General features: G+C 36.4%; 1 protein-coding gene across 7 annotated transcripts in view; it reads right to left on the bottom strand.

Annotated features, from left to right (window-relative positions):
- The window catches only part of Mgat4c (MGAT4 family, member C), a 760,784-nt gene that overhangs the window by 8,687 nt on the left and 736,381 nt on the right, over positions 1 to 15,716 (bottom strand). For all 7 annotated transcript variants that reach the window (NM_001437982.1, XM_087556313.1, XM_087556315.1 and 4 more), the window contains 1 exon segment: positions 6,202 to 6,354. In NM_001437982.1, coding sequence (NP_001424911.1) covers positions 6,202 to 6,348 — 147 coding nt within the window. In that variant the 5' untranslated portion in view covers positions 6,349 to 6,354.

Raw genomic sequence — 15,716 nt, 5'->3', positions numbered from 1 at the left:
GTGGCTGTATATGTATGGGCCACATGTGGGGCAGGCTCTGAATGGGTGTTCCTTCAGTCTCTGTTTTAATCTTTGCCTCTCTCTTCCCTGCCAAGGGTATTCTTGTTCCCCTTTTAGAGAAGGAGTGAAGCATTCACATTTTGATCATCCGTCTTGAGTTTCGTTTGTTCTAGGCATCTAGGGTAATTCAAGCATTTGGGCTAATAGCCACTTATCAATGAATGCATACCATGTATGTCTTTCTGTGTTTGGGTTAGCTCACTCAGGATGATATTTTCCAGTTCCAACCATTTGCCTACAAATTTCATAAAGCCGTTGTTTTTGATAGCTGAGTAATATTCCATTGTGTAGATGTACCACATTTTCTGTATCCATTCCTCTGTTGAAGGGCATCTGGGTTCTTTCCAGCTTCTGGCTATTATAAATAAGGCTGCGATGAACATAGTGGAGCACGTGTCTTTTTTATATGTTGGGGCATCTTTTGGGTATATGCCCAAGAGAGGTATAGCTGGATCCTCAGGCAGTTCAATGTCCAATTTTCTGAGGAACCTCCAGACTGATTTCCAGAATGGTTGTACCAGTCTGCAATCCCACCAACAATGGAGGAGTGTTCCTCTTTCTCCGCATCCTCGCCAGCATCTGCTGTCACCTGAGTTTTTGATCTTAGCCATTCTCACTGGTGTGAGGTGAAATCTCAGGGTTGTTTTGATTTGCATTTCCCTTATGACTAGAGATGTTGAACATTTCTTTAGGTGTTTCTCAGCCATTCGGCATTCCTCAGCTGTGAATTCTTTGTTTAGCTCTGAACCCCATTTTTAATAGGGTTATTTGTCTCCCTGCGGTCTAACTTCTTGAGTTCTTTGTATATTTTGGATATAAGGCCTCTAAGTGTTGTAGGATTGGTAAAGATCTTTTCCCAATCTGTTGGTTGCCGATTTGTCCTAACCACAGTGTCCTTTGCCTTACAGAAGCTTTGCAGTTTTATGAGATCCCATTTGTCGATTCTTGATCTTAGAGCATAAACCATTGGTGTTTTGTTCAGGAAATTTTTTCCAGTGCCCATGTGTTCCAGATGCTTCCCTAGTTTTTCTTCTATTAGTTTGAGTGTGTCTGGTTTGATGTGGAGGTCCTTGATCCGCTTGGACTTTAGCTTTGTACAGGGTGATAAGGATGGATCGATCTGCATTCTTCTACATGTTGACCTCCAGTTGAAGCAGCACCATTTGCTGAAAATGCTATCTTTTTTCCATTTGATGGTTTTGGCTCCTTTGTCAAAAATCAAGTGACCATAGGTGTGTGGGTTCATTTCTGGATCTTCAATTCTATTCCATTGGTCTATCTGTCTGTCTCTGTACCAATACCATGCAGTTTTTACTCTTATAGATAAAAAATACAAAACCAGTATATATTAAAACAATTAATTTACGATTGCTACAAAGGAATTTTAGATGAACTATCACACTGACTCTTTTTTCAATCTTAGTGCAGTAGTGTAAAACATAAAGACATGTTTATAAAATACACGGTAGTCTCTGTGCTGTATACCTATTTTTGAACTCTGTTAATGTATGTGCTACATGCTGAAGAAGCCATATGATATTTAGTATTTTTATGGATTCTCCTCTGAATATGTAAAAGTCTAGACCATTTCTGTCATAAAATGGAATGCACTCATATTGGTTGAAGGATGTAGCAGAATATAAAATGAAACAGAACTGATATGAAAGTACTTAATTCAATTCTCAAGAACAAGCTTCTTTATGCTTACAGCAGCAATAAAAATGTAACTTTCACCTGAGCCTGTCTGGTTGTCTGCTTTCAGAGGCGACTAGCTGAACATCCATGCTCCCTGGATACCTTCTTTCTGCAGTAACTAAGCTATAGTGTGTGTCTCAGTAATAAGGCAAAGCTTTATGACAATCATTTTCTGGGTGGTAATGCAATTGAATGGACTCACTACAGTCTAAATATATACCCTGGTGGCTACTTTGAAAATGCTCACAGCTGAGAGGCTAAGTTGATTGGGCATACGATGTTTGCCACTTAGTTTGCCTTGTAAAAGTATCTGTCTCCTCCTGTGAGTGCGGCTTCCCTTCTAACTGAAAGTCACTTGTCCTTCTAAAACAAAACCAAATGTACCAACCCATTAATATGCCTATAGTTTCAAACCACAAGTACATTTTCTAGGAGAAAGAGAATTGAATGTGGTAACTCTAGAGACAGCTAATTCTATTCATGTGATGTCTCTGAATTACAAGTATTGTTTCAGCTCTATAAGAGAAAGACATTGCATTTCATGCTTAGAAAACTATATGCACTATGCCATTACGGAGGCAAGATAAAACCCAGAGAGAGAGATAAGCTTATGAAAATTAAAAATTAAATATTAAAGAGGAACTATGTCAAGCAGAAACTATATTATATTCTTTACCAGAGTCAGTTTTCAATAAATATTCTCATTTTAAACATAGATGTTTTAACGAGGTTTTTTCGAGTTGAGGTTAGATAAGTTGGATGCTGTAGCTCTGCTCTTTGATTGACCCCACTGTTCTGTAATGATCTCTGCATGTTGCAATGAGAAGTTTTCTTGTCGAGCTTCTAAGAACCATACTTAACTCTCAGTATAAAGACAAACATTTAGAATGCAGTTGGACATTATGCTGTTTTAGTTCAGTCATGGTCCTCCTCCAATATCTGTGAATTCTCTGGCCCTGGGTTGGCTAGTTTTCCTGTACCAAGCATGATATTTCTGTTGTTGAGTGTTACTGAGTGTGTAAAGGATTTTAATCCAGCAATATGTCTATTCTGGCAAGAGATTACATTCAAAGGGCTATGTCTGTATGGTCCAACTGGAATGAAGACACATCGCACAGCTTTCTTTTATTGGATATTTTTTTATTCACATTTCAAATGTTATCCTCTATCCCAGTTTCCCTTCCAGAAACCTGCTATCTCTCCCTGTTTCTATGAGGGTGCTCCCGAATCAACCCACTCCCTCCTACCTCCCTGCTCTGATATTTCCCTATACTGGGGAGTCCAGCCTTGGCAGTACCAAAGGCTTCTCCTCCCATTGATGCTCAACAAGGCTATCCTCTGCTTCATATGTGGTTGGAGCCATAGGTTCATTCCTGTGTACTCTTTGGTTGGTGGTTTAGTCCCTGTTCAAAATATCTTTCAAAAAAGGGAACAGTAAATTCAAAAAAGTTGGAACCATGTATTTGACAAATGGCAAGATTTTTAATACATCCCATGAAACTTTACTTTCTATAAAATACATCAGGCAAATTTCAAAATACGGCTGTAAAGTTTACCTATTATTTCTTTTAATAAAGACTATGATATGATAATAAAAACTGAAATACCCAACCAAGCAGAGCTTCCAGGAACTAACCCACCATCCAAAGAGTACACATGGACAGACCTATGTCTCCAAATGCATATGTAACAGAGGATGGCCTGGTTGGACACAAATAGGAGGCAAAGCTCTTGGACCTGCCAAGACTGGACCTCCCCCTTTATGGGAAAGTCAGGGTGGAATTGGGAAGGGGTGGGTGGATGGGTGGGGAAACATCATCATAGAAGAAGGGGGAGGGGGTGGGATAGGAGGTTTATGGATAGGAAACCTGGGAAAGGGGAAATGTAAATAAAAAAATATCCAATAAAATTTAAATTAAAAAAGACAAAAATAAACCCAAATCAAACAAACAAACAAAAACCCTGAAACACCCGGTGAATTCACTGGAATTTTATAAATTATTTAAATAAATTTTTAGTCTTTTATTCATGAGTTGAATCTAGCTTGTCTTTACTTTTGTGGATACTTGTAGTTATTTTTACATTGATCATTTATTTTTGCTTTTTGTTTTGGTTTGGTATTTGAGCCTTTGTGTGTAGCCTGACTGTCCTCAAACTCATGTCAATCCTCAAACTTTCAAGGGTTCAAACTTTCAAGGGCTAACACTACAGATGTGAGGTACCATGCTCCATTGGTTTCTAGATATATTTATATCTAAATATTGGTTTCTTTAGTATATAGAATATCTGACTACAAAATATTTTTAAATACTTCCATTTGTATAATTCAGAACTAATATTAATCATGTAGGGTCCATATAATATTGCTCATTAGATATATAAATTTCCGTATAAAGTATCAAATATTCATAAAACACTATATCCCTTTGTAATTAGCTTTAAGAAAAGGGAAAAGAAAACAGTGAATTCAAAGCTTTGAAACATGCATTTGAGGAGTGATAAGAATTTTTTTAAATACATCCTATGAAATATCTCAAAACAGAGCACCAACTTTATATTGCTCTTACTGGTTTTACTTTGAATATAAAGAAATCTTATAATTATAATATAACTGTTGCATATGAAAGGTTGTTTGATTCATTGAAAATTAAAGGTTAACATTTCATGAGATACCTTCTCTCAAGTAAAAAACATCCCATGGATTATAATAACATTGAACTATTAACATTTGCTTAACTTACAGGACTTAATTTAATTTTGCCATCATCAGAATAAAATAAACATGTATTTATCACATGACTGAACCATCAAAGAACAAAATAGTCAATAAAAGTAATAACATTAAGTAAGTAAAGAAAGAATGAAAAAAAGATAGAGAATTTGTTCTTGATCACATTTTTTATCAAGTACTGCAAATAACTACATAGTGTGGATCTTCTTCCATTATCTGATGTCTCTTAAATCTAAACTATTCACAAATCCATACTAATAGTCATTATTTTCTGATTTGTTGCTTTGCTAAATTATATCTAGGTAAAGCTTGTCAATATTTGGTACATTCAACTACTGTGATTTGACTTTAGATAATATAATTATAGGTCTTTAAAATCAATATTTACTTGAAGACAAAAAGTCCTGTACAAATTAAAGAACTAGGATTCTAAAAAATGTTTATTAAAGAACAGAGCTGAAAGAACCAAGTTTGTCTGCAAAATATCTCTTTGGAGAATCTGTGTCAGCTGAAGTCCTAGAGCTGACTCAAGATATCATGGCAAATACTAGAAAGCTCATAAGCAAATATAACCAAAGAGCATTTTATTGAGAATCATTCCTTGTGGTTATTGTCAAAATCCATTGTGCTAACATCATCAATAGTATCAGACTGTTGCTTGTGGACAGAATTCCCTATTCTCTGTGAACTCAAAGGTATCAATATTTTAAATATAGGAATGATACCAAAAACATGTGCTTTTGGTCCATTTTAAATAAAAAAGGCAAAAATATCAATGTTGCATTTTAATCATTGGAATAATAATGAAACAGTAATAGACCATAGTGGCTATTGTACTGATTCCTCTTAATTGGGTGTGAAAGTTTACTTTTCATACTTATTAAATATTTTATACCATGTAATATAATCATCTACTGTTCTAGTGTGTATTTGAATGTTTGTATAGTTCTGTCTCTTTACCTCTTGGTGTCTTTCAGTGAGTATCCATATAGAATACATTGGGATTTAGGGATATTCAAAATACGAAGGCTTAGTATACATTGCAGTAAAATATGTAGAATACAACATAGTTCATCTTTATTATTTTAGTGTTGTCAATAACATTTTGAAAGAAAATTTTGAGAAAGAACTTTAGGTTAGATATGTAGGGAAGGGGAAAGATTTTTGAAGGACTTGGAGAGGGGAAGAATATAATCAAAATATATTTATACTTTTTAAAAATCATATCAAAATATAAGAAAATAAGAGTTAAATATTAACATGCATTTACGGCAAAGTGAGTAATGCTTCTAAAAATTTCAACAATAATGTATAAAATATAGAAACAAGAAATAATGTTATTTAGCAAAAATTATTTACTGTATCTGTTTCATATTTAAGACCAATATTCTTAATGATTTCATGTGTATAAAAATCAGTACATACTATTAGTATTCCATAATACATAGTATATAACTATATAATGTTTATACATATGATAATATGTATATATATACATATGATAATATATATATATATATATCAACCACCATGTAGTATAAGAAAGAAAAAACCCACAATAATGCAAGTATACTGTTGATAATATATGGCTAAACCTATACAGAAAGGAAATATGCATATTTAATTCAGCTCAAACACTCCCTATTATCCTAAGGTTGGGGTACAATTAGAATGAAGGTGTATTTTGAAATAAAAATAATGTTTGCAAAACTTACCAGAACATAGCTATCTTCAATGAACACATTCATGAATAGAAGAAAAACAACAAGGACTCCCAAGAATGACACTGTAGAACGTTTTCGCAAGCATCTCATTTTATCCAATATTTGAAAAATATATTTCATTTGATAAAATTTAAACATCCTCTCCTGTGGGGAAAAAGAAACAAAATTACTAACATTTAATTTGGCATGTGAATAATATAGTTGCATCGTTCAAATATTTGAGCTAAAATTTTGTTTCAAAATTCATGTATAATGTTAACATTATCAATATAATTTCATATTTAGCTATCTTCTGGGAACTAACAATAAAGACAACAAGCGTATTAATAATATAATAAAAGAAGTAATAGACATTTGATTAATTCAGTCTCTTTAAAGAAGTAAACTATATCCTATACTTTAATATACTTTTCTTTAATAAATTTTTCCCCAATCAAATATAATTTCAGAACTCATTAAAGTGAGGGTGATGCAGGAAAATAGAATTTGATTTTTAGGATATACTTTTCTGGTTTCTCTGTCTTCTAATTTGATGTTAATTGTTTCCAGTTCTCCATGTGACGTGTAACTAAAGTCAAGTGATGGAGAGGTTCACCTTTAATTCATTATCTAAGCAGAGGGAAGCTGGCGAGGAAGGCCATGCGTCTGATTGCTCTGTGCTGGGTTGCACTGCACTGTAGAAACAGAAAACCCGACAGGGTCCAAGGAAAGATCTTACAATCAAGAAAACGCCAATGATTGGGTGAGTTAGACTGGAAGTCCAATCCTGAAGCAATACTGAAATGAAGCATTGTTTGGAAATGAATGTGAACTGGAAATTTGGCGTGGAAGTTTCCAAGAATAGTCTGATGATAGTGGAAACACTGAAAGTCTCATTTGGACAAGTCATTTTGCTTCCCAAACCCACCAGCGGCTGTCTTTCTACCCTCCCCAATAATGGCTGGATGGGAGCAGTTGCTGATTATGATAGTATGTGAGTTTCCCTAAAAACCTGTCCCTACCAAGCATCATCATTTTTTGACCTCTACACGTTAAGCCTTGGAAAGCACTTAAGGTAATGTAAAAAGTGGGAGCCAGGAGGAAGAACACTATATTCTTTTTTTTCCTTCACAACCAACATGGATATTATTTATTAATTTTTATGCACATAAATTTAATGTCCATATATGTAAACTTAATAAAGTGAATTAAACAAAGCATATGTGTATTTATTTATTTATTTATTTATTTTTTATTAGATATATTTCTTTACTTACATTTCAAAGGTTATTCCCCTTCCCGGTTTCCTGTCCATAAGCCTCCATTCTCTCCCCTCCCCAATATGGGTATTCCCCCATACATCTCCCTTATTGCCCGTCCTCCATATTCCCCTTGCACTGGGGGTCTAACGTTGGCAGGACCAAGGGCTTCCACTTCCCCTGGTGCCCCAACAAGGCTATTCTCTGTTACATATGCAGATGACGATCCGGGTCAGTCCATGTACAGTTTTTCGGTCGTGGTTTAGTCCCTGGAAACTCTGGTTGGTTGGCATTGTTGCTTTTATAGGGTTGCAAGCTCCTTCAACTCTCAATACTTCCTCTAATTCACCCCAAGGGGGTCCTATTCTCAGTTCAATGGTTTGCTGCTAGCATTGACCTCTGTATTGGACATGCTCTAGATGTGTCTCTCAGGAGAGATCTATATCTGATCCCTTTCAGCTGCACTTTTTAGCTTCATCAATCTTGTCTAGTTTTGGTGGCTGTATATATATATGGGCCACATGTGGGTCAGGCTATGAATGGCCATTCCTTGAGTCGCTGCTCTAAACTTTGCTTTCATATCCCCTACTATTGATATTTTCCCCCTTTTAAGAAGGTGTAGGGGCATCCACATTTCGGTCATCCTTCTTCTTGAGCTTCCTGTGGTCTGTGGCATCTTGGGTAATTCGAGCTTTTGGGCTAATATCCACTTATCAATGAGTGCATACCAAGTGTTTTTTTCTGTAATTGAGTAACCTCACTCAGGATGATATTTTCAAGTTCACGCTATTTGCCTATGAATTTCATGAAGTTGTTGTTTTTGATAGCTGAGTAGTACTCCATTGTGTAAATGTACCACATTTTTTGAATCCATTCCTCTGTTGAAGGGCATCTGAGTTCTTTCCGGCTTCTGGGTATTATAAATAAGGCTGCTGTGAACATAGTGGTGCATATGTCTTTTTTGTATGTTGGAGCATCTTTTGGGTATATGCCCAAGAGAGGTATAGCTGGGTCCTCAGGTAGTAGAATGTCCAATTTTCTGAGGAACCTCCACACTGATTTCCAGAGTGGTTGTACCAGTTTGCAATCCCACCAACAATGGAGGAGTGTTCCTCTTTCTCCACATCCTCGCCAGCATCTGCTGTCATCTGAGTTTTTTATCTTAGCCATTCTGACTCAGAATCTCAGGGTTGTTTTGATTTGCATTTCCCTGATGACTAAGGATGTTGAACATTTCTTTAGGTGCTTTTTGGCCATTCGATAATCCTCTGCTGAGAATGTTTTGTTTAGCTCTGTACCCCATTTTTAATAGGATTATTTGGCCCTCTGGAGTTCTTTGTATATTTTGGATATTAGCCCTCTATCAGATGTAGAATTGGTAAAGATCTTTTATCAATCTGTTGGTTGCCGTTTTGTCTTAATGACAGTGTCTTTTGCTTGTAAAGAACATTATTTCTTAAAGAAATAATGCATTTTTCACACGGGCTGAAATCTAATAAATAAAACCTGTGTGAGAATAAATTTAAAGGGTGAGGGAAAATAGTGGAGGAATCTAAAGTTGGATCAAATTAAATGTCTTATTATGGTCTGAGACATTTCAAATATTATACTAAATATTGGGGGCCCAGGCATTGGAAAGAGGGCTGAGTTTTGAAAATTGGTTACTGGGATGAAAGATAGATCAAACAGTGGATACTAGGAATGAGTTGAAAATTATTTATCTCTCTCAGTAAACATAAAAGACAGGAACACAGCTTTAATGACACTTGATTGCTAATATATATCTATCATGTAAAATATACTATGGGATAGTAGAAGGTAAGTATTTGATACAGTGAAAAAATAAAACTGTGGATGGCTGGGTGATTGGAAAAAGTAATATGCATATGTATCTTTTATTGGCCCAAAGAAAGAGTGGGGACTTTAGTCATTTTTAAAAGGTAATTGGAACTCAGTTTTCCGCTGATGACAAACATCAAAATACATATAGGACTAGTGTCTTTGAAACAGGCTAACGTTTGAGATAAAGTATTAATGTTTGAGAATACACACACACACACACACACACACACACACACACTTCTCTATACTTATCAATGAACATTCAGCAGCCATTCACTGTCAGTACCACATTGTCAACATCAATAACTTCTCACAGTATTTTCAGCAACAAAATGATAACGTATTTCCTGGGAGGGTAATCACTTTCACATCTCCAGGATAGTATATTGATGGAATTAGATTTACCATTCGATTAGCCATAAGAACCTATAACTTATAACCAGGCCATCAGATTTGGAGTGATTTATCTAATTACTATTATTATTATTGCTACATTCCGGAAGTGCCTTAAATTTTTTACTTTATTGTGGTTAATATTTTGATTGTCGTTGTTTCGTCCCACATAGGAAGTGTTAAATTATCAGGAAAAACCTAGAAGGAATCCCTTTGCAGTCCTCTGAAGTTTTATTATGTGTGTGTCTCTGGACAGTTAGGCTTCTCCATGTGGCTTTTCTTTCTCTTTCATTGTTTGCAAATTCTCTTCATACCTTGTCAGCTCAAGAAATCAGCACTTGGGAGTCCTTTTCTTGACATAGCTTAGAACCTCTTGATAGAAAGCTAACATAATCACCCTGTTTGTTTCCTTGTATTGAAGTTCATTCCACAGTTCTGCTTGCTACTAATGGCTGGTACCATTGCTTCATACATGCTACTCTGGTAGTTTGGTTGTTTAAGGAAATTAGAAATTTAGCACTACAGTCACTATTGCTCATACCAAAAAAAGCTTGCTGACAAGAGTCTTATATTATCTTCTCCTTAGTGGCTCTGCCAGAGCCTTATTATACATATTAAGATGCTTGCAACTAACCATCAGACTTAGCACAGGGACCCCAATTGAAAAGTTAGAGAAAAGACTCAAGGAGCTGAAGGGGTTTGCAATCCCACAGGAAGAACAACAATATCAATGAAGCAGATATCCCAGAGCTCCCAGGGATTAAATCACCAACCAGAGTACACAAGGAGTGACCCATGGCTCCAGTCACATAGGTAGCTAAGGATGGCCTTGTCCTGCATCAATGGAGGAGAGACCCTTGGTCCTGTGAAGGCTCGATGCCCCGGTGTAGGGAAATGCCAGGGCAGGGAGGCAGGAGGAAATGGGTAGGTGGGTGGGTGAGCACACTCATAGAAGCAGGAGGAGGGGCGATGGGATAGAGGATTTTTGGAAGAAAAAGCTAGAAAGGGGATAAGATTTGAAATGTAAAGAACACCTCAGTCCCACTTGGAACAGAAGGGAACAACCAGAAGAGGGGAGGGAGGGAAGAATAGCGAGGAAAAGGGGATAGGGGTTGGGGGATTAGGGGACCGTAATCTGGTATTGGGTGGGATAAAAGGACTGAAGGCTTGAGGGCTGGCAGAAAGAATAGAAACAGGTGACCTAAAGAGGAAGGAGGTTGGGAAGACACTCTAGAATGTATAAGAGACCTGGGAAGTGAGAGACTCTCAGGACTCAAAGGGAAGGACCCTAGATGAAATGCCCTACAGTGGGGAGAGGGAACTTACTGAACCTATGTCCAGTAGAAAAACAGGGCATCAAGTGAGGAATGGGTTTGCTATCACACAGTCAAAGCTCTGACCCATAATTCTTCCTTTCTGAAAGAGCTGCAGGGATAGAAATAGAGAGAGCCTGAGGAAAAGAAGGTCCAGCGACAGGCCCAAATGGGTTCCAGGTCTAGGTGAGGCCCCAAGTCCTGACACCATTACTGAGGCTATGGAGCGTTCACAAAAAAGGACCTATCATGACTACCCTCCGACAGACCCAACAAGCAGCTAAAAGAGTCAGATGTAGATATGTGCACCCAATCAATGAACAGAAGCTAGAGGAAGCTGAGGAGAACGGCCCTGTAGAAGGACCAGGACTCTCAATTAACCTGGACTCCAGAGATTTCTCAGTCACTGGATCACCAACAAAGCAGCATACACCAGTTGATATGAGGCCTCTAATACATATACAACAGAGGACTGCTTGGTCTGGGTTCAGTCAGAGCAGATGCACCTAACCATCAAGAGTCTGGAGGTCCCAAGAAGTTTAGAGGTCTGGTGGGGTGGGTGGGGTGGGGACATTCTTGTGGAGACTGGGGGAGGGGCAGGGGGCAGGGAGGAGGTACGGGATGTGGAACAATAAGGGGTGGACCAGGAGGGGAATACAATTTGGAGTGTAAAAGTAAATAAATAAATAAAAAGTAAAGGAAATATGGGGGGCAAAAAATATCTAAAAACAAAAGTTCGTTTCTATATTTTGGGCCCTTTTCACATTTTACTCTGTTTTCTTAGCTTTCTTGAGGTTTTTCTGCTTCTTCCTTAATTTGGAGCATATGTGTTTGTTTTTTCTTTGGAAATTTGAGCCTTCCAGTATATAGAACTTGTTTTAAATTTATTTAGGTATATTACTTGAGTTACTGAAGGGGTGTTAGCAAAAGATAGACGGTGGTAACAAAGACGGTTTCAACGTGAATGTGTATATGGGTGCGCTGTACACACAGTGTAAACTCTATGAACTTAGAGGTAAAGTTTAAATACTAGCCTATGCTAATCTGAATTTCATTTTTTTACCAAAGAGCCTTTAAATTTTAAGTTTCCATTCTTTGAAAGAGTCCTACCCTACTGCCCAAGGCTTCCAAAAGCTTGTCATTCTCCTACCTCTGCCTCCTGAGCATTGAGATTACAGATATGTGTCATCGTGCTCAATCTTGAGCATCACCTTTAAGAGCTTGCCCAAGACCTCTTTTTGGCTCGACATATTACGTGATATCTATGCTCTATAAACACAAACACAAATGGACATATCAGCTTTACTTCAATCACTAACAAAGCACCATAAACTTTAATTTTAATAAAGTATTCAGGCACAAATTGAAAATCGTACCAATATTTAGTTTTATTACTAGGTGAACTGAAATATTTTATAACTACTATAACCACATTTTAAAGGATATTTAAGAAATAAATCTTGATAAAAATAACACCAAAATTGTGGGTAGTTTGGAAACCAGCAGCAATACTGAATAATTCCTTTGCACTTGGACACCCTAATTCTGTGGTTTAATATTTCTAATATTGAAACCCAAATATTACAGAAAGTTCTAGAAGTCACACAGTACAGACAGATATTGTAGAGTTTATTCCTACCTTCATCAATTCTCATGTAAATATAGAAATGCTCATTATGTACAGAATATTAGAAATCAGTGCTACATTCTTCAAATTATTGTTCATGGAAGCAAATAAGCTTTCTCTGGGAAAAATGTCATAATATTTTTCCCTTGGGAAGCTACCACTATAGTAATTTATGCCCCAGTTTTCATCAATACAGGAAAAATACTCATTTATTAAAGAATTGAGGCTGATAGGAGGTGACAGACGAACTTGTACGCTGTAGAGCTCTTGCTTCAGTGCAGATGTCTGTGTGTGTGGTAGCAGCAACTTCCTATTTGTAGAATTCAGGAGACCTGCAGCAAATGACTCAGTATTAAGGAAGTCTTATTGTCACTCTCCAGATCTCTGGGTAAAAAGAAAAAAATATCATATTTCTCACTTCTCCCCAGTGAAAAATATGTTATGTTCATATGAGGAGTTTGGAGGGAAAAATAATGAAATTCCTACCCATGTAAACCTATGTGGCTACATTAATCTAGCCCAAGGCACTGAACTGTAAGTTATTCTTTGTTTAGTAGGTGTTAAAATTAACAGAATACAGAACCAAATCACATCTTTCTAATACCTGGTTTTATATATAACACCAAGGAAAACATGCAAAAAATATAATAAACCAACCAAAACAACAACAAAAACAAAACAATACAAACAATATAACAAAAAAAACTCGTTAGAGTGAAAGTGTTCATCTCCCTAACACGTGTGCCCCCCTCCCACTACCCTCCCCCGACTTGCTTGGCTTGCATTTTTTTAATGCTTGACCAATTTGTTTTTCTCCTTTGCTTTGTGGAAGGCTGAACATGCCCTCCGGGCAGCAGTCAATACTTTCTGATGAATAGAGAGAGCATTGCTGACATAGCGAAAGCTTCAGGAAACTTTCAAAACACACGATTATCATTATATTTGGTACAAAAGTCTCCAATACTGATAGCAGCAAATGTAATTGTTTTTCTCCCTCAGAGTTTTTTCATTGTCCCTAGCTATGACAATCCTAGCTATGGTTATAGGTGGTAGTGAGGTGAAAAATATCAGCAGCTACACCATTCATCCAGGTTCATAGCTATACCTAGCACAATTTATTTATTATTATTATTTTGTGTCTGCGGCTCACATTAAGTTACAATGTAGACCAAACTAGTAGCCCTGACAGGATTGGGGTTTCCTTGTCAGGTACTATAATAACAGCAAATGTTTGAGCAGAACTGTACAGACAAGACAATCTTCTTCAGTTCTGAAGTTAACTAAATAAAGAACGTTACACTTGCTTCCCCAGCTTCCCTTCCAGGATGGCCTTCCCTCGTTGATTTCTGCTTTTGATCATCAAAATTAAAAAGAAAAACTTATTAGAAGGCAAGTCATAGTAGAAATGTAAAACTTTCTTAACACAAACTTTGTTTGTTACAAGGGTCATTACAACCATGAAATCTATTCCACGTTGAGGTGGCCAGTAATGCAACAATTTTGGAGGCAATAGCAGCTGTCTTGAAAGGATGCATTGTGCTCTGTGTTAAGCCCTTATTAAATCAATATGTTATTATTATACTATATTTATATTATTCTCTTTACTGTTTAGATAGTAAGATACTCAACACCTGTTTCATAAAAAAAAATATTTATTTAATTCGGTGTAGACTGAAAATTCAAAATCAAACAGATATTTTCTGTTTGAGTTTATTGAGATCCACTTGGTGAATATCATCAAAAGCCTAAGTGTAGCAAGTATAGCAAGAAAGAAAGCCAGAAATAATGACTCGAGAGACGTTTATTCATGGTTTGGGATTTATTTATTTTTTATTTTTATATATGGGCGTTTTGCCTGAAAGTGTGTTTTAGCACCATGTGCAAGTCTGATGCCCTGGGAGGCTAGGAGAAGGCACTGGATCATATGGAATTAAAATCATGGATACCTATGCACCACCATGTGGGTTTGAAAAGTGAATCCAGGTACTTGGCAGACTAAGTGCTCTTAATCACTGAGTCAGCTCTCCAGACCCCAGGAGTATTCATCAGAAAACTAGCTCTACCAACCAACGTGGATCACTTCTGATGTGATCTCCTAAATACTTCCTGTTTGACCTCAAGCCTTGCAGGTTCTGCAACTTCCTTAACACTACGACAGACCTAGGTTGCTGGCATACGACTCCTGCAGCAGCCAACTGCCTCTGAATAACAGAGTATATAACACAGGAGCTTGTTTTCAGTTTTAAGAGTAATGTTCAATAGAGTAAAATGCCACCAGGTATGGTAAGTGCCTCGTTATAACCACAAGTTATCTTCTGGACTCTCATTTATAAAAGGAGCATAACAGAGATCCATAAAATAACTGCTTCCAAGTCAAGATAAAATTTGGCTAATTGAGTAATATTGAATAATATCAATGTGTAGCTTCCATGATGTGATGGTTAGCATCGCAGATTCTGAATAATATTAGTAATCATGATTATACTATTAACATGGAGAAATAGGAGAGAAGATTATCATCACTGCATGTGAAGGTCTAAAAATGAGCATGTTCACTTTCCAGAACAGTACAAAAGGAAATAAATAAACTCTCTTGGTAAGTTCACCATACATGCCTGTGTGGCAAGGGATCAGGTAAAACGATTGAATTCAGTAGTACCAAATAACATATATCTGTAGAAACAATCCAATCAAATATATTTATGTGTTCAAATAATTTACTTAGAAAATACTGCTTTCCTTTCAGTAAGCACTTATTTTCTGAAGCTTGTCACTAAATTCTAAAACTAGGAATAGTTCATTGTAAAAATTCATCCATATATATGTATATTTATACCTATCTATATCTATCTCTATATCTATGTCTATATCTATATCTGTTTATATCTATATTTATATCTATATCTACATATCCCTTGAAATATATGTTGAGACTTAACTAGGCACAACATATATATTAACGTGTGGAAAAATTATTAGAATCTTTAATCCAGTAAATAGAGAAAACAAAAAGCTGCACTTTTGACAGATATAGTTACTTCCTCTTATATATTTAATATCTTACTACACATATAGTACATATTAATATACTAC

Source organism: Rattus norvegicus, chromosome 7 (genome assembly GCF_021556685.1).
Source record: "Rattus norvegicus strain SHRSP/BbbUtx chromosome 7, alternate assembly SHRSP_T2T, whole genome shotgun sequence".
Lineage (NCBI taxonomy): Eukaryota > Metazoa > Chordata > Mammalia > Rodentia > Muridae > Rattus > Rattus norvegicus.
Note: the sequence above shows the minus strand (reverse complement) of the source record. Positions and strands in the feature narration are given on the sequence as shown.